Source organism: Haliotis rufescens, unplaced genomic scaffold, assembly GCF_023055435.1.
Source record: "Haliotis rufescens isolate VD_foot unplaced genomic scaffold, xgHalRufe1.0.p SCAF_13, whole genome shotgun sequence".
NCBI lineage: Eukaryota > Metazoa > Mollusca > Gastropoda > Lepetellida > Haliotidae > Haliotis > Haliotis rufescens.
In genome coordinates this window covers 38,479,612-38,497,900 of record NW_025963813.1, presented here as the reverse complement: position 1 = coordinate 38,497,900, position 18,289 = coordinate 38,479,612, and the positions used below count along the sequence as shown (strand labels likewise).

The window sequence follows — 18,289 nt, the reverse complement described above, 5'->3', positions numbered from 1 at the left end:
AATCGAATCCAGAGTCCGCATGGAGCGTACTTTCGACCAACATTGGTGTTAAAACACAAAACAGCATCACAAATATTAAATATGTATCTTTCGAACAGTAAGATAAGGTATGCACACAATTACTGACCATGCGGCTCTTTACAATATAACATTCAATAAAAAAAATGATAGTTATGTCATGGCTTCATTGTTCTGTTGATTGTGAATGTTGTATACAAATATATACAATGATAAATGGTCGCATGTTTTTTTTTTAAACCTGAATATGTTTAATTATGAAGACATTGTCATTTCTTCACCTTGTTAAGGCAGTATCATTGTACACTGTCAAACTTGATAAACTGGTACAATTAGCATAATACATAGGTTCATTACGTTATGTCAGATATATCTGGGTCCATAAAAGCATTTTATTATACTTTAAAAAAATCCATCATCGTACTTAAATAAGCAAGTTGTTTTATCTGTTCTGGCTTATCAGAGCTTTGCCATTGACACGAGGTCAGTCATTCACATTAAATGTTATACTTCTTTATATAGGTACTTACATGCAGTGCTGAGGACGCCATGACTGTGAGACGTGTGCTTGTTATACTCTGATCCTTACATGATTAATGTAAAGTGAGTCAGACTGTTCCGTTAGTGCAAGTAAATGTGATCTTATCTATTCAATTATATTCTTTTCAGCTACACATATTATTTGACTAATATAAAATCAACAACATTCAATGATCGCCAGATATGCATGTACAATCAATTATCATGTCATTTAAATAAGCTGAAATATCATCATTTCAATATCGTCGTCTTTAAGGTGTAATAATTGAAACTCAAACTGATAAAATTGTGGAATGAGAAGGCCAATGCAGCAATTAACATTACGTTACATATATCTCCCTTGTAAGCATATTTCTCATTTTAGCTTCATTTTGCCATCATCGAGATGGGAACGCAGCTGTTTCTGGCATTCCTGGCTTATCAGAGTCAGTGCCCCAGATCAAAGGTCTTATTTCTATATCTCCATTTACTTTACTGCTGACACCATGACTGTGACACGTGTGCTCGTTATACTCTGCTCCTTACATGTGCAATGTACAGTGTGTCAGTCTGTTTCTGTTACTGTTGCTACAGACAAGGAAATAGCAACGATAGATGACCATTTCATTGGAGTGACATTTGATTCCCAAATGCTACCAATATCTATTAATTGGATGGGGCTCGATTTCGGGTGAGTGTATCATTTCCTTATGAGTTTCATTTAACACTATTTTACATAAATATGATTAATAATCTTTTAAATTTCAACTAAAACAACTCTTTTTTGTTTGTGAGAATACCTGTTATTGTAAGACTTGTTTTTCTAGTTCACCTAAAGTGAAGACGCTTGCGAAAGCATTGTCTCCGTGCTACCTGAGGATAGGCGGAACACCTGGAGACTTCATGACCTTTGACCCAACGGGTCATGGGGGTACAAGTCCAGACTCCACTTATACTGGTATGATTCTGGGCAGTGATGATCGAAGTTTATTCAATGCCACGATAGTCAAAACTAAATATTGTTGAACTGGTTCATAGCTGTCATTATTTCATAACGGTTGAGCTGGCAGGGGTAATTGCGATGACAGAATTGATTGAAAAGCTTAGTATGTTTACATGACATACACGTGACTCCTGGTTTGAAAGTATTCAATACCACGAGAATCATAACTGAATAATGTTGAATTGGTTCAAGACGTTTAATATTTCAAAGCGAACCTATTGCCTTCATTTAAACAGTGTGTTATTTTCCCTGAAGGAATAGAGCGCCTGTGAAAGTTGGAGTAATGTGGTTACAATAACACAGGCACTTTCAATAAGGTACAGACAACTGCAAAGTTCAAACCCATACATGTACATGTCAGCCATTAATTCTGCAATGCATTTCCTCATATGAATACACTAGAAAGATAAATAGATATAAATTTCGCGCAAGTGGGTTCTGGGATAGGTAATATTTGTCTCGGGAATATACATTGTATTGAGCAAACGTTTGCGTGCTTTGTTTGATTTATGTTTAAAAACCGCACAAGGCAATATTCCAGCTATATATACTCTGTTAATAATCGATTATTATCGAGTCTGAACCAGACATTCAAGTGACTGACATCATGAGCATCAATCTACGCCATCAGGGTAAGATGACATGCACTAAGCCAGCGAGCCTGACCACCCGGTCCCTTTATTTGCCTCTAAGACAGGCACAGTCGCCTTTTATGGCAAGCATGGGTTGAAGACCTAACCTGGATCATCACGGGATGGCGAGCTAAGTACATAGTTTGTAATATCTTAGTACACACAAGTGTGTTAACCTGTTCGTCATATAATGTCATCATACATTTATCATCGTAATGCGTATTCTCATCTCTGTTCCAAAACAAGTGTTCCTGGAATGTGTGCATTGATACGATATTACATCATTTAGCCAGTGATTAGTTTGTCGGATGGTGCCAACTGGCAGTTAACATGTTTTCAGAGACTGGTGGACTATTATTTTGATAATGATTACAAACACGTTAGCAGTCTGTTCTTACGTGGTCTTGGTGGTGGTACGTACGTTAAGCGATGTCTTTCCAACTGTCCTACATAATGATTTGACTTCTCTGGGACTGTAATTTATATATTGGGCGATGCCATGTTTTTTTTGTAAACACCGAAAGTAGCCGTGCAATTCTTCTCTTCGCATATTTATCCGGGCATAGCTATCCCTTGGCTTCATCATGCCACGAACGGACGTATTGTATGGTACATTTGGTTGATTATTTTTGAGGTGCTGAATGGGACAAACTTAATAACTTTCTGGAGACTGTGGGTTGGGACTTGGTGTTTGGCCTCAACGTGCTGAAGCGGAAAGACGGACAGTGGGACCCTGACAACGCCAAAGAACTGATGACCTATAGCAATGCCAGAAACTACAAGATACCCGCATTTGAACTCGGAAATGGTAGTGAACAGCGTAACATCTATCTATTTCACATTCTATTTCTCCAAGTGACAATATACCTTGTTTAATCCCCGTGCCATAAGAGTACATTGCAAATCTTAAATTGTACGTTGAAAATTTCAAACTGTGTAGTTCAATGGGGAAAAAATGACATTCGTAATTTTGTACTCTACTTCGTTTGGTCTCTAGAACCTTCATATTTTCCCGAACCCTTCACCGATACAATATCTGGAGCACAGCTTGGGAGAGATTTTGCCCATCTTAGGGAAATACTCAAGTCTACTACTGGGTTCGAATCCACCTTGGTGATTGGACCAGACGTTACAGGTATCAAAGGGAAGAAATCATTGGTGTTCCGAGAGTAAGTGGAAGTGAACGTGACAGAAATGTCAAGATTGGTAACAGCAACAAGAGCGTTGTTATTTGAATGTAAATAAATGCAACAAAACCCTTCAAAATTCATAAGAAATTTCCGCTAAAGCAGATTCGAGTGTACGATTCCGACTATATCATGACCATGTGTTTATGAATCACTGTCAATTATGCCTCATAAGCATAGATAAATGTTCCCAATTGCTTTGTTACAGCAATATGTTAAATCAGATATTTTCAATATTTTGAAGTGTCTCTGACACTATCTCATTTCCTAAAATAAGAGTCACTGACAATACCCAATGTATAAAACAATTATAAAACGGCTCTGATTCTTGGATTTATTTTTACTGTTTTACAGTTTCTTCAAAGGGGAAGGAAGCAAAGCAGTTGATAGGATAACATTCCACCAGTGAGTCTTGAACTGGAATCATTCTCTATCCAATAATGTTTATTCAATTACTTACTTTTAAGTTCACTTTTTTATATGACTGTTTCTTAATCAGTATAGTGGAGACACTTTGTGGTCAGAAATCAATTTACTGTGCAGGTACTACGCCTACAAATCTTTTGGTACACCGGACGCCTGTACAGACCCCAAGGTGATGGACAGTCTGATATCTGACATAGAAACCGTGCGTAACGTCACCACCCCCTCCAACCCCGACACGCCCCTTTGGCTTGGGGAGACATCGACATTCTATGGCGGGGGAACTCCTGGTGTATCTGACAGATATGTCGCAGGGTTCTTGTGAGTATTGCCTGTCTTTTCAAGGTTGACTTTATTTTCTTTAACTTATAACGAGTATCGTGCATGAGTGAGTGACTGTGTATGGTTTTACGCTTCTCTTAGCATTATCCCATATAACGGGGGAGGGGGGGATTTGGGGAGGGGTGGTTTGGGGGGGGGGGGGGGGGGGGTGGTGTTGGGGGCTACACGCAATTTACCCATGTGTGGAATCAGACCTGGGTCTACAGCGAGCTTTATCCACGAGTCTACCCCATCGCCTCGTTTGTTATAGATGAATGTTTTGTTATGAGACAGTTAGATATAGTCCAGGCATAGTGAGGCGGACTGTACATAAACTAGTCAGGCCAACCAGAGCTTTACAACAGGGTTGGTTGGCAGGTTGGTTGTTTAACGCCGAACTCAGCACTATTCCATATGACGGTGGTCTGTAAATAATCGAGTCTGGACCTGACAATCCAGTGATTAATATCATGAGCATCGATCCGCGCTTTTGGGATCGATGACAGCATCAACCAAGTCAGCGAGCCTCACCACCCGATCCCGTTATTCGCCTCTTACGACAAGCACAGTCGGCTTTTACGGCAAGCATGTGTTGTTGGAGACCTATTCTACCCCGGATCTTCACGGGTCTTGACTTCATGGACAATCAGGGTATGATGCCACACAATCAGCCAGACCCTGCATGGTAACCACCTGATCCTTATTCATATCGGGTTCTTATGCCGAGCATATCCCACAGAGGAATGTACTTGGCACATGCATCTCACGACCATACTGGAACTGGAGCAGAAGCAGCAAATAAACATAAAAATACTGATGACATTTGTCAGCTGTTGAGAAGTTATATTGTCTCGTCTTGTGTAAGCTGGTCTGGGAGTGTGTAGGTCGCAGGGATAATGCCTCTGGCTACATGACCATATATGTTGTATAACCTGCTGGAATGAATGAATGTGAAACCGTACCTCGAAGCCATGGGTCGTCTACTGAACGTAAAATGAACGCCACCCTGTTACAGTATATGGACTTACCTTGATCTACGCCTATCTCAATGACATGATATTTCAGATGGTTAGACAAGCTCGGGATTGCTTCACGGATGGGACTTAAGGGTGTTTTGAGGCAATCATACTATGGAAAAAATTATTCTCTCATCGAGATGAACTCGTTTGAACCTTATCCGGTAAGTTCAAATAAAATCTTATCTTTTGATCTAAAATTCATCTTTTCTGTTTCTTTTATTCTGTATCTGTCTCTGATTCGAACTGTGAAGAACTCGTGAAAGTTTCAATATGAGTCATATCCCTACTCTTTAAGCGCATACATGTGAGTGATACATTGGATATAATTTGAACCATGCAATCGACTCTGCTTTTAGAAGAGATTTCTTATGAATACGGTTTTGTTGCTTTTATTTGATACAAGACATGTTCGTTCATAATCATTCTTATCTATATCAAATGTGTGTGTATATGTACATGTATGTCCTGTGTATGACAAATGCTACATTCCAGGACTACTGGCTGACTTTGCTCTACAAGAGACTTGTTGGGAATAACGTGTTATCTGTGCAGACCAACTCAAGCAACAGTTTCAGGGTCTACGCCCACTGTGCCAAACAGAACAGGTACACAGTTGGAATGTGTTACATTGAACAGTCAGAGACGAGTACATACTGTTTAAGCACTTCATTTTTACTTCTTTGAATGGCATTTAGAAGTTGTAGTACTTAGTAAGGATAAGAATTTATGGATGAACAACTTCTTTATTACATTGAAGAGCGACGTTTTGGCATAGGTTCTAATACCGTTATCAAGCATTCTTATTTTTACTTACTTCCTTTTTATATTTTAAACGTCAACTTCTAGAACATAAATATCTGCTTTATGGTCACACATTTCCGTGACGTACTGGAATTTAATGAGGTCTGATGTGTCTATGTTAATCCTTGTGTCTCACAATTTCCCATATGTTTACATAGCGTATACAACTACAAGCCGGGAAGTGTTGTAGTCTACATCATCAACGTCAACATCTACACCACCGTCGTCACCTTCCCACAATTCCAAAAGAATATGGATCTCTTCTGGCTCAGACCAGAGTTCATAGACCTTACTTCAAGGCACGTATGGGATACATGATCATTCATATGCTGTAGAGACTAATGCGCAGCAGAACACTAATACTTTATGACAAAGGCTAATATATATATGCAACGACTTTGCCGTAATATAACGTGCTACCTACTAAAACGTGACCTGTAATGTCACATACATTTCTATCGAACATCAAACTGACTGATGTGTTATCGGCGCTTTAGTCTTATTGGTACAAGGGAAGCATTGAATCTAAGACACTAACGTTGTAATTTCAGGAATGTGACACTAAATGGTAAACGACTGGATTATGTGAACAACACCATCCCCGACATGCCCCCTCAAAAGGCCTATGGCGGGCTCCTCATGCTACCAGCAAGGACCTTCGGGTTTGCCGTGTTCCCTGATGCGGATGTTGATATCTGCAAATGATGCTGACGGTATTTATTGTAATGTGTACGACATTAAACTAATATTACATTGCAAATATTTGCTTTCCTATCTTGTTAGAATGCTATACCTAGTCGTGTAACGTTCCTGTATATAATAGGCTGAGGGCATCGAAATTATCAAACATTGTTTAGTTGTTCTTATTGACAGAATGCCCGTATATGTCAAAAGTATTTAGTAGTTGATTAGTTTCCAAATGAGGTTCAACCCAAGATGAAGGTTGAAAAGAGTGAGTGAGTGAGTATGGTTTTACGCCGCTCTTAACAATATTCCAGCAATATCGCGGCGGGGGACACCAGAAATGGGCCTCACACAATGACAAGAAAGAGAATAATTCAAACCCTTAATATAACACTCTGGTACCATCACATTAACATGAGATAACAATACACATCGCAGCTGTATCCGGTTAAGTATCAAGCTACAATAACAACAGATACTTTATCAATGAAATAATAACAGTCTGTTAAAGACGTAGGTCGAATGATCGCGTGGGTGGTCCAGGCGTGTTAGTGACAGATCTACCCTTGCTTACACTTTCAGGTTCGGGATTATATGATTCCAAATATGATGAAGAGGGCTGCTCCAAGCGTGCATGATAAATGCTCGTATAGAGTCAGATACTGATCTTAAAACGATGGACTTATTTAACACAAAATGCTAATCTGGTTTTAGCAAAAGCCTGATAAAAGGTATGGTTAATACAAGAATATCATTTTGAACACCATCGATCCTTTGTGTCACCTCTCTCCTGATTCAAACAGGTGAGTCACCCTGATGATCTAGACATTTTCGACCTCCTCGAAACTGATGGAACATTCTCAATGCATTGGATTTGCGTTTTTTAACACGTTTCTTAAAGAAGTTAACCCCCAAGGGAACCCTGAGTAGACAAGAATGTGTCCTCAGCACTCCATTGCTGGTCGTAAGAGACGAGCGAATTGGGCTACCCGTTTGCCGTTGGTTGCGGCCCTTCGTCGATGGAAGACGGGATTCTGATGGTTGAGGGCATTGGAGCCAGGAGAGGTGTCCCTTTTGCAAAACACATCACTTCCACCCTTACTTCACCTAGAATGGTGGTAATATTGGCCCGATTCTATCAATCGGTCTTTATTTCTGGAGTAAAACACCCTTGTAGTCCTGGTGTTTGTAGTCAGATTCCACTTCAACACCGTCTTTGTTGACACTCCTTGGTGGGTGGGGAGTAGGGTTGTTGAATAAACTTCCTTTCATTATGGGTAAATGACAGTTCATTGGTTCTCGTACAAAATCAAAGAAACGACGTATTGATACTGCTGTGTCTTCTGATGAGAAATCTATACTCAGTGTTGACTATTGGCCACGATTTCTGGTTGTTGAAGGCGTTGATGGAGAACCCCCCAACATTAACCCCTTCATCATTTCCAAGTCTATTCAGGGAATATGTGGTGCTGTCAAGAATGTTACTCGTCTCCGATCCGGTTCACTACTTGTGGAGTGTGCAAAGAGACAACAATCTCTAAATCTTCTCCAAGCGCATTATGTCGCAAATACTGAAATTCATGTCGAGGCGTTGTACGCCTTTCAGACATGTCAAAAGAGGAACCTTAAGTTGTAACACCTGTGAAGCAATTTATGAAAAAAAGATGGTGATAATCTTATTAAAACCCAAACTTACCTTTTCACATTTGCTTTAACAAAACTTCCTTCATCAATCAACTGGTTATATACCAAATCCACTCTGTCGTTTTAAATGTCAGCAATTCGCACATGGGGCTAAGTCCTGTCATAACTCATAATTTGTTCCCGCTGCAGTAAGCAGCATGACTGCGCAGATACCAAACTGCAGCGGTGACCACATCTCGTCATCAAAATCATGCCCCTCTTTTGTGACACAGACAAATATCCTAAACCAGCCATTTCTGCTGCCAATATCAATCTTCAATATATAGCTCTAGCTCAGCATTTGTCATCTCGTCCATGGCAGTTGGTACAGATACAGGTTGACCTGTCATCAACTAAACTTAAGAAATCTGAAACAAATCAATTTATTTATCAACAAGAATATAATCAATTAAGACACACTGATACTTACAAATGAATATTTTAAGGTGGATCCAAGTATGGTGACGCAGTTGCCAACGCCATCGTCATTGGATCCATGACTATATCATGAAGATAACCAGCTAACTGTTCCTTGTTTATGGCCGAGTCAAAGGCAATCTTGACAGCACTAGAATATCAAACAATCAAACCATAAACAGTTCAATGTATTGTCAGACTCTCTATCCCGTCTTCAGGCAATTAAGAATCAGTCTTGCAAACATCCACTTTAATTAACAATTATTGAATTTTATAATGATCTTGTAACTGGCCAATACGACATTGTCTTTGGTTGGTTACCAAGCCGTGTTGGAATCATTGGTAACACAATGGCCGATGCTGCTGCAAAAGCAGCACTCAACAAATCTGATCTGATCTTTGAGTCTGCGAATGAGCTGGCTCGCATCAAATTAGGCTTCAGCAAACGCAGAAGATATAGAAGGATTATTCTTCTGATATGGACTCAGGAGGTAACGCCCTGGACACTGAGCGAAAATATTTTAACAGAAAGTCATCGAAAGATTTCCATTTCATTTCTAAGCCTAGTTGCCACTGTGCCAAAAGGTGAGAGCCAAAGAATCATAATTAAGCTTTCATTCTGTATACGCAGCTCAAGATGGAAGGCTTGCGCCTCCTGAGAGATTTGACTTCGATGTCAAAGAAGCATATCAATATTGTCTGAAACCTGAAGGATTATCTCCACTTTCACTGGGATGGTGTTTTTTACCAATTCTCGTGCATGCCATTCCGACGAGGTCCGGTCGGCCTCCTTTGTCTAATGGTAGAGCGTCCGCCCTGAGAGCGGAAGGTCCGGGGTTCGATCCCCGATCGCGTCATACCAAACGACGTTCAAAGATGGTACTTGTTGTTACCCTGTCTGGCGCTCGACATTAAGGGGCTAAAACAAGGACTGGTTGGCTCAGAGTCAGTATACTGTGTCTGAGTGAGGTATTCATGTTAAACCGCGGCATGGTATCTCAGTGAGCTAGCACTAAAAATCGGCATCAGTCCAGACTAGTACAAGCATCCACACACATACATACACGTGCATGCACGTCGCTATATAAGTACAATAATCTTGGACGCGACGTTAAATCCCATTTCACCTCACCTCCCCTCCGACGAGGTCCTATTACTCGATAACGTCACGAAACAACCAAAACCAGCAGTCAGTCCAGGAATTCGAATAATGTATCGATAAGAAACTTATTCCTGGGCGACATTATTTGCCTTACATAATCGTCCAACTTCAAATTTTTCCTTCACCAAGGTCGTAAACTAGTTGTTTTATCACTTCTGGCTAATCAGTAAAATGGCCTTGACTCGACATCAGTGATCCAGATTAAAGGTGATATTCATTTATCTGCATTTACTTTACCGCTGACACCATGTATGTGAGACGTTTGCTCGTTATTCTGTGTTCCTGGTTTGTGCAATTTACACTGAGTCAGTCTGTATCTGTCACTGTTGCTACAGACAAGGAAATAGGATCGATAGATGACCATTTCGTTGGAGTGACCTTTGATTCATCCATGCTTCCAATATCAATTGATTGGAAAGGACTTGATTTCGCGTGAGTGTACTATTCAAATAATGATAAATAGATTGTATTTGCTTCAGGTAACAGTATAATACATGAATATGGTGCAAATTATTTGAAGTTTTAAATAGCAACGCAACTATTTCCAGTTTCTGATGAATATACTTTATCTTAAAACTAGATCGCATAAAGTGCAAACACTTGCTAAAGCATTGTATCCGTGCTACCTGAGGATAGGAGGAACACCTGGAGACTTCATGACCTTTGACCCAACGGGTCATGGGGGTACAAGTGCAAACTCCACTTATACTGGTATGTTTATATGACTTATATATGTGACGTCATATACTGTTTTTTTGTTTTTGTTTGTTGTTTGTTTGTTTTTGTTTTTGTTTTTTGTTTGTTTTTTGTTTTGTCTTGTTTTGTTTTGTTGGTTTGTTGTTGTTTTTTGTTGGTTTCTTGTTGTTTTTTAGAGGGGGGAGCTGTACTCAATACCATGACAATCATAACTGAATAATGTTCAACTGGTTAAAAAAGTCAAACGGTTTGAGCTGACAAGGACTTACAAAGTCCGTTGCAATTACAATTCCGTGAAGCCTGGTGGTAAAATTCCCATTCAATGATTCACAACGTAATATGTTTAAAATCTTGACTTTATCTGCTGTGAAATCATCATACGCAAGCTCCTGTTTAAAAACGTTTTGTAATTTAAAATCCTTATACACAGCGACACGAATCAATCAATCAATCAAAATAACTGTTTACTATTTGCATGAATAAATATTGCTTTCGATGGAAGTACATGCTTCTTCTTTTTATCTTTGAGGTGCTATGTGGGACAATCTCAATGACTTTTTGAGGATCGTGGGGTGGGAATTGGTGTTTGGTCTCAACGTGTTGAAGCGGAAAGACGGACAGTGGGACCCTGAAAACGCCAAAGAACTGATGAGCTATAGCAATGCCAGGAACTACACGATACCGGCCTTTGAACTCGGAAATGGTAGTGTATAGTTATATAGGTCATAATTATACAGCCAAGCATTCTTGTAGACGATATACTTTTTTCCTGGCTTCTTCATCTGCGTGTGTTACTAAAACATATCGTGCTTGACTCAAAGTCAGCTATGGGTGCTTTATGAATTCATGTGTTTCGAATTCATGAGTCATTTCCTTGATTCAGTACTCTACTTGGTTGTTCTCTAGAACCTGCATATTTTCCCGAACCATTCACCGATACAATATCTGGAGCACAGCTTGGGCGAGATTTTGTCCATCTTAGGGAAATAGTCAAGTCTACACCTGGCTTTGAATCCACCCTGGTGATTGGACCAGACGTAACAGCTATCTCAGGGCCAAAATCGATATTGTTTAAAACGTAAGTAGAAAAATACAAAACATATCTTCTCGTAATCAGCGCAATTGGTATAAGGGCCTTTATGACAACAGATGAAAGCAGCATTATTGTGATAAATAATTACTGATTACAGCAATATGGTATACTGATTTTACAGTAAAACTGACACCATGTATGCAGATACTTCCTTATGCCCGATGTTCTCGGTATGGATGAACCAGTATAAATAGAAGAGTCGTATTGTTAGATTCACATGTATTCCCTTACAGTTTCTTTAAAGGGGACGGACGAAAAGCGCTTGACAGGATAACTTTCCACCAGTGAGTAAGCTATTATAATTTTCTTATTTATATATTCAATTAAGTTTCATTTGACAACAGATACTATTAATCAGTAATGAACATTGAGATGCTTTGTAAAGGAGATATTTAATAATTTGTGCCAGGTTACATCCGTGGTCTAGTAGATGGAGTGCCTGCCCAGAGAGCAGAAATTCTGTGGTTTGATCCTCGGTTCTATCATGCTGCCCACGTTATCCTTGTATGTGACGTTAAATCACAGTTCACCTACTCTCACCTAATTTGGAATTATTGAATGTCTAGCTACTACGGCTTCGAAGGCAATGCTAAAGTGGACACCTTTATCGACCCCAAAGTGATGGACAGTCTCATAAGTTTCATTGACATAGTACGCAACGTCACCACCCCCGCCAACCCCGACACTCCCTTGTGGCTCGGGGAGACGTCTTCTTTCTCTGGAGGCGGAGCGCCTGGACTGTCGGATAGATATGTGGCCGGCTTTCTGTGAGTATTTGTCAAGAATGTCTACTATAGGTTAGCATTTCGTTTCTTATAACTCACAACAATGTCTGGTGAACAAATGTTACGTACACATGGAATTCATGTACAGTAAACTACGTTTATAACGAACTGGCGGATTTAACGAACAGATTTTGGGGCCAGGCCATTTGCTGTTTATATGCTGTATATATGTTTTATAACCAACTACGGTTATAACTGTGATCTAATTTTGTGTATTAGCCCTCATCCTCATATGAATTTTGTTGCAACTTTTTTGGACATGTGTTGTGATTTGCACTCGTATGCTTTGACATGCAATTAATTCATAATTTGTTTCAAATAATTGTATAATCCCCATTGCGTAATTATCTGACGTTGACTTTTCATATTTATAAACTTTGTTACCAAACGGTACGTTTAATGTTCTCAGAAAACCCTTTGAAGAGAATAACTGAAACAATTACTCGAAGTTCTCTCAACCGAAATTAGTTTTGAACTTTGTAAGTTGCATGTGTAAAAAATCAGATTAAAGCTTCAACAACTTTCGTGTGTCACCAGAGCCGCTACTAATATATGCAGTTGTACCTCGACATCGTTCGTTGATCATAGCATTATTATGGTCTCGGTAGTTGGTTATTTAAAGGCCTCAGTGATATATCTGGAATGCTGCATATTGGAGTGTAAAACATCACCTTTAGAGAGGTATACTGCTCAATCGAAAACAAAACGTGACTGTATTAATTTTACACCAACATGTACATTGTAATGATGTGAACATTTCAGATGGTTAGACAAGCTCGGTATTGCTTCACGGATCGGACTCAAAGGGGTTTTAAGGCAATCATTCTATGGACAAAATTATTCTCTCATCGAGATGAACACGTTTGAACCCTACCCGGTAGGTACATATAATATCTTATCAACATCGCACAATGTGTTTCTTTCGGGAATGTGTTGTGAACCACATTGTCAATTATACCAACTGTTTTCATTTACCTGGAACATTTTACTGTGTGAAGCGTTAAACAGGCAGCTAATACTGGAGAAACCGTGGATCAGCAAGAACAGAAAACACTAGATTACCTCGAGACCACAACTATTCGACTGCCTCCTTGTCCTGAGAGAAAAGTCGAGTGAATTGTTGTAACTCAATTAGTAACAACGACCAGAAGGTTAGTAAACAGCGAATTTACTATCCTGCCTGGTAGATTTCACGAGGCAACCGTGGAGAGAAGGGTGCTTTCTGCTCACTTCCACCTTTGGCAGTGTCGCCACTTTAAGACATTGAGATGATTATGAATCAGAGTACAATCTATATATTGGCTTTGTAACGTTGTTAATGTTAATTTTTCATGACTGTCAAAATGATGAATTTTATAGCAAGGACTCATTAACGAAGGGATATTAGTTCAGTTTATTTTTTAAGTATTGTGTAACTAGACATGGCTTCCCTGTCTTTGACCAGCCGCTAACTGACTTAAACACCACTCCCTTGATGATAGAACAAGTTCACGAAAAATGTGTGTCGCCCACGGGATTCGAACCCGCGATGTCTACGCCGAAAGCAAACGGATGTAGTCCCCTGCCATGGCGACATGGAAGCCGCTTTGTGAAATGAACAACTGTACATTTACTTACTTACAAATTGTTGATCCGATTATGAACGGTGCCAGGTTTCTTTGAATGAATGTCAGCCACGGTAAAGGGGAACATTGCGAAGTGGCTTAAGACGTTGTATGGAATTCGCTGTGCCGACGTCCCTGAGTCGTGCAAGAAATCAATGGTCATGTGTACTTATCGCAGTTCGCTTTCATTATATTTCTAGGTTTGTGAAACCCATACGCGCACCCGGGTGATCGTGGCACGCTCTCACAAAATTGTAGTATTGTTCAAAGCAACCTCAAACCAAACTCACGCGAGTTCAGAGTGTTATGTAGCAACAATTTGTAACTGGAGTACTGATAAAAAGAGGTCAATCCATACTTACTCACATATGTGTCAGCCATTAATCACAGACTAAATAATTCTTAACCTAATTACCACAGACCCATGCCCCTGACAGTGATACAAATATAGAAAACACATAATGTTATAATGTATTCAGGTTAACAGGTATTCGACGTTACATGTTTATGACAATACGCTTGAATGTGTCACTTTCCAGGACTACTGGCTGACCTTGCTCTACAAGAGACTGGTTGGGAATAAAGTGTTATCTGTGCAGACCCATTCAACCAACAGTTTCAGGGTCTATGCCCACTGTGCCAACCAGAACAGGTACACAGTTGGAAGGTGATGCATGGGTTAGTCAGTAGTGCTTTTTATATTCAGATATGATTCAGACCTACGTGATGCAAAGACAATTGTCACTTTCCAGGACTACTGGCTGACCTTGCTCTACAAGAGACTAGTGGGGAATAAAGTGTTATCCGTGCAGACCAACTCAACCAACAGTTTCAGGGTCTACGCCCACTGTGCCAAACAGGAAAGGTACAAAGTGGGTGTGTTAGATGGTGTGCTCAGTATACAGGAGAAAATATTGACGATTAAAACCAAATAGGAGGGACAGGTAAATTAATTATCATAATTTATTTCATAATCATCAACATCTGTATTGGAATTACACCATATCTTCCCAGGCCGCGTCATACCAAAAGACGTCAAGAGATGGTACTACTTGTTACCCTGTCTGGCGCTCGGCATTACGGGGCTTAAACAAGGGCTGGTCGGCTCAGAGTCAGTGTATTGTGTCTGAATCTGGTATTTATGGTAAACTGTGGCATGGTATCTCATTGGGCTAGCACTGTAAAATCGGCACCAGTCCGGAATAGTACAAGCAGCCACACATGTACACACACACACAAACACGTGAATGTTCGTCGCTAGGTAAGTGCAATAATCTTGAATGCGACGTGAAACACAATTTCACCCCGACTCTCGTGAGGAAATGGGTGATTTCTGATGTCCTGGACAGCATTGTCCCTTCACTCACTATGGCCATCATGTATTGTTACAGCGTCTACAACTACAAGCCAGGTAGTGTTGTAGTCTACATCATCAACGTCAACACCTACACCACCGTCGTCACATTCCCTCAATTCCAGACCAATGTGGATGTCTTCTGGCTTAGGCCTGAGTTCATAGAACTTACTTCGAGGCGAGTGAATACACGCGTAATGGTTATTTATAGCAGAACAAGTTTACAAATTTCGCTAAAACCTGGTGCATCATTCATATAATTTTCACCACTATTTTGCCTTTTACATTCAGTGGAATCTGTATCGGCGGAAAATCAAGACTGATAGTCAAGAACATATATAGAACACTTTGAACAATTTGCAACGAACACCAATGGAAAGTAATACATTCTGAAAAGTGATTTGTGCTGTAACACGCATTGTTTGATATTCTGATTCTGTCATCATTGTACAAACTGCATAACTGATAGGCTGTTGTTGATAGGACGTGGCTTTCTGTCGCATTGCGCGAGAGCTCACATTGATTCTTTGCCACTGATGATGTAATTTCAGGAATGTGACACTAAATGGTAAACGACTGGATTATGTGAACAACACCATCCCCGACATGCCCCCTCAAAAGGCCTATGGCGGGCTCCTCATGCTGTCAGCAAGGACATTCGGGTTTGCTGTGTTCCCTGATGCGGATGTTGATATTTGCAAGTGATGCTGACTGGTATTAGACGTCACGTGTAGCAAACTATAAACGGCGTTCCATTACAAACTTGGCTTTCTGTTCTTGTTTGACATTCCACAGTTATACGTGTGACATGTATAATGCTCAAAATACACATATAATTGTAATAATGGACAAGTACTGGAGGTAGATACAAATGAATGAATGAATGAATGAATGAATGAATGAATGAATGAATGATACCTAGCGCCCAAGGCGACAATGTCCAAAGGAACTAATATTTGACTGTCAGCATTGCTTTCTACAATATGTGACTGCCTCCGTAGTCTAGTGGTAGAGTGTCTGCACGGAGAGCGGAAGGTCCGGGGTTTGATCCCATGTCGCGTCATATCAAAAAACGTGAAAAGATGGTACTTGTTGTTACCCTGCCTATCGCTCGGTATTGAGGGGCTATAACAAGTACTGGTCGGCCCGGGGTCAGCATACTGTGTCTAAGTGGGGTAATCATGTTTAACTGCGGCATGATATCTCAGTGGGCTGGAACTATAAAATCGGCACTAGTCCGGACTAGTACAAGCAGCAAGAAAATACCACACACACTTGTGCATGGACGTGGCTATGTAATTGCAATAATCTTGGACGCGACGTTAAGCAAGTTTTCTCCTAGCCTCAACTTTTACAATATGTTCTGTTGAACACTGTCACACTTGTTAGAAACAATTGTTGTGCCAAACAACGCCAAGGATTAATCAACATAGCAGTCTCAACTCAATGAAGTTTATTCTGCAACCATTAACATCGAGAGAAACTCCGGAAGGTCCGGTTCAACATAAAGTTGGAATAAACAAAGGCGAACGCGGACGCATGTAGTCGGGAAAACCAACACTTTGAAAAGCATTATAATCATTAGTGTTTTCGTTTCGTCAGGGCAGAGGCTATACTGTCACTGATAATACATAGCTTAAAAAGCACACAATTTCATTTAAGCCTTTCTTTGTTATATTCTATACGATAATCGATCTAATGATGTCCTTTTAAAGTATGAGACTATAGCTATACCGCTGACTGCATCGAAGAACATGTATCTAAAAATCGGAAAAGATCGGTTTTGCATATATACATGACGACTCGACCGATAACATGGTGATTCGAACTCGTACCTGCATATTTGATGCGTAACCATACAGGATTCTTTATGGAGATACTGGAAAGCATGGACGGAGTGTTGATGCCTGTGACTTGGTTGATTGAGTGTTTTCCTACACCGACAGCGTTGATCGTCCACCTTTTGTTTGTGTTAATATCTACTTACGCAGACATCAGGAGCAAATGCGAACAGTTCACGTCAGTGGCTTTCCTGTTTTTCGGACCGATGTTTTACTGTCGTTCAACAAATGTTCTAGTTGTTCTTTGATGATTTCCTGTAAACTTTCCATAAATGTTGTAAATAGTGTGTTATAAGTACGTAATCACTACATGTTGCATATTCCAATTTTACACCACATGTTCCTCTCTTCATCCAATAATTTTCATACCAATTTTGATGGCTTTTCGATTGGGAAAACCCAGTGATTGACATCATGAGCATCGATCCACGCAATTTGGGAATCGATGACACGCATCAATCAAGTCAGCGAGTGTGACCACCCGATCCCGTTAGTCGCCTCTTACGACGAGCATAGTTGCTTCCTACAGCAAGCATGGGTTGCTGAAGACCTATTCTAACCCTATTCGAACGGGTAGAAACAATAAGAATACTTGACAGAATTGCAAGATCTGGGTTTTAATAACTTGTGAATCAGCTTTAAAACAGATAAGATAGTAATGTCAGTCTGGTAATCCAGAAACATAGTAACACGGCCTCTGACCTCGTCGTACGATTCTGCTGTCTCATCTCATGTGCCAACCAGACAATGGCTGCCACAGACATTTTACTCTAGCGACGCTCAGTATCTTCAGTCTTGTTTGTAAATCTACGTCTTTGTCTGAAGACATCCGTACAGACTCGGTTCTTCATACATAAGATACATTGTTGGTGTCACGTTTGATGCCATTTTGACTTGGAATGGATTCCAACAAACTGTTCATTTTTGGCAAGATAAGAATGTCGAAAAGCCATCCATGTCGTATACAAACGGGAAAAGGTTACCGTGCTTCATGTAACGTTCGATAAAACTACATGTATTCCCTTTCAATAGGCATATTCATGAAGA

At 40.1% G+C, this 18,289-nt stretch overlaps 2 protein-coding genes across 3 annotated transcripts; both read left to right on the top strand.

The window, feature by feature from the left end:
• Positions 1-570: 570 nt before the first annotated feature.
• Positions 571-6,683, top strand: LOC124116534 (heparanase-like). Its single transcript, XM_048394553.1, has 11 exons — positions 571-648; positions 923-1,228; positions 1,365-1,495; positions 2,807-2,980; positions 3,170-3,341; positions 3,714-3,764; positions 3,903-4,103; positions 5,169-5,283; positions 5,615-5,727; positions 6,082-6,222; positions 6,475-6,683. Exons 2-11 carry the CDS (start codon positions 1,044-1,046, stop codon positions 6,626-6,628), a joined length of 1,437 nt encoding a protein of 478 aa, XP_048250510.1. The 5' UTR covers positions 571-648; positions 923-1,043; the 3' UTR covers positions 6,629-6,683.
• Positions 6,684-9,998: 3,315 nt separating this feature from the next.
• On the top strand, positions 9,999-16,163 carry LOC124121777 (heparanase-like). 2 transcript variants are annotated; one of them, XM_048394551.1, is made up of 10 exons: positions 10,083-10,301; positions 10,450-10,580; positions 11,095-11,268; positions 11,472-11,643; positions 11,892-11,942; positions 12,225-12,425; positions 13,206-13,320; positions 14,800-14,912; positions 15,439-15,579; positions 15,953-16,163. In XM_048394551.1, exons 1-10 carry the CDS (start codon positions 10,117-10,119, stop codon positions 16,104-16,106), a joined length of 1,437 nt encoding a protein of 478 aa, XP_048250508.1. In that variant the 5' UTR covers positions 10,083-10,116; the 3' UTR covers positions 16,107-16,163. The 2 variants fall into 2 exon arrangements, with proteins under 2 accessions (XP_048250509.1, XP_048250508.1); XM_048394552.1 differs by lacking the exons at positions 14,800-14,912; positions 15,439-15,579; positions 15,953-16,163 and adding an exon at positions 14,587-14,781 and having other exon boundaries at positions 9,999-10,301.
• The last annotated feature ends 2,126 nt before the right edge of the window (positions 16,164-18,289 follow it).

What these genes read in the sequence shown, in the direction of transcription:
- LOC124116534 (XM_048394553.1), top strand. Translation starts at nt 1,044, where the DNA reads ATGACTGTGACACGTGTGCTCGTTATACTCTGCTCCTTACATGTGCAA. An exon ending in TGGATGGGGCTCGATTTCGG is followed by an intron (nt 1,229 to 1,364) that starts GTGAGTGTATCA and finishes TTGTTTTTCTAG; the next exon opens with TTCACCTAAAGTGAAGACGC. An exon ending in CACTGTGCCAAACAGAACAG is followed by an intron (nt 5,728 to 6,081) that starts GTACACAGTTGG and finishes ATGTTTACATAG; the next exon opens with CGTATACAACTACAAGCCGG.
- LOC124121777 (XM_048394551.1), top strand. Translation starts at nt 10,117, where the DNA reads ATGTATGTGAGACGTTTGCTCGTTATTCTGTGTTCCTGGTTTGTGCAA. An exon ending in GACAGGATAACTTTCCACCA is followed by an intron (nt 11,943 to 12,224) that starts GTGAGTAAGCTA and finishes TTGAATGTCTAG; the next exon opens with CTACTACGGCTTCGAAGGCA. An exon ending in CACTGTGCCAAACAGGAAAG is followed by an intron (nt 14,913 to 15,438) that starts GTACAAAGTGGG and finishes GTATTGTTACAG; the next exon opens with CGTCTACAACTACAAGCCAG.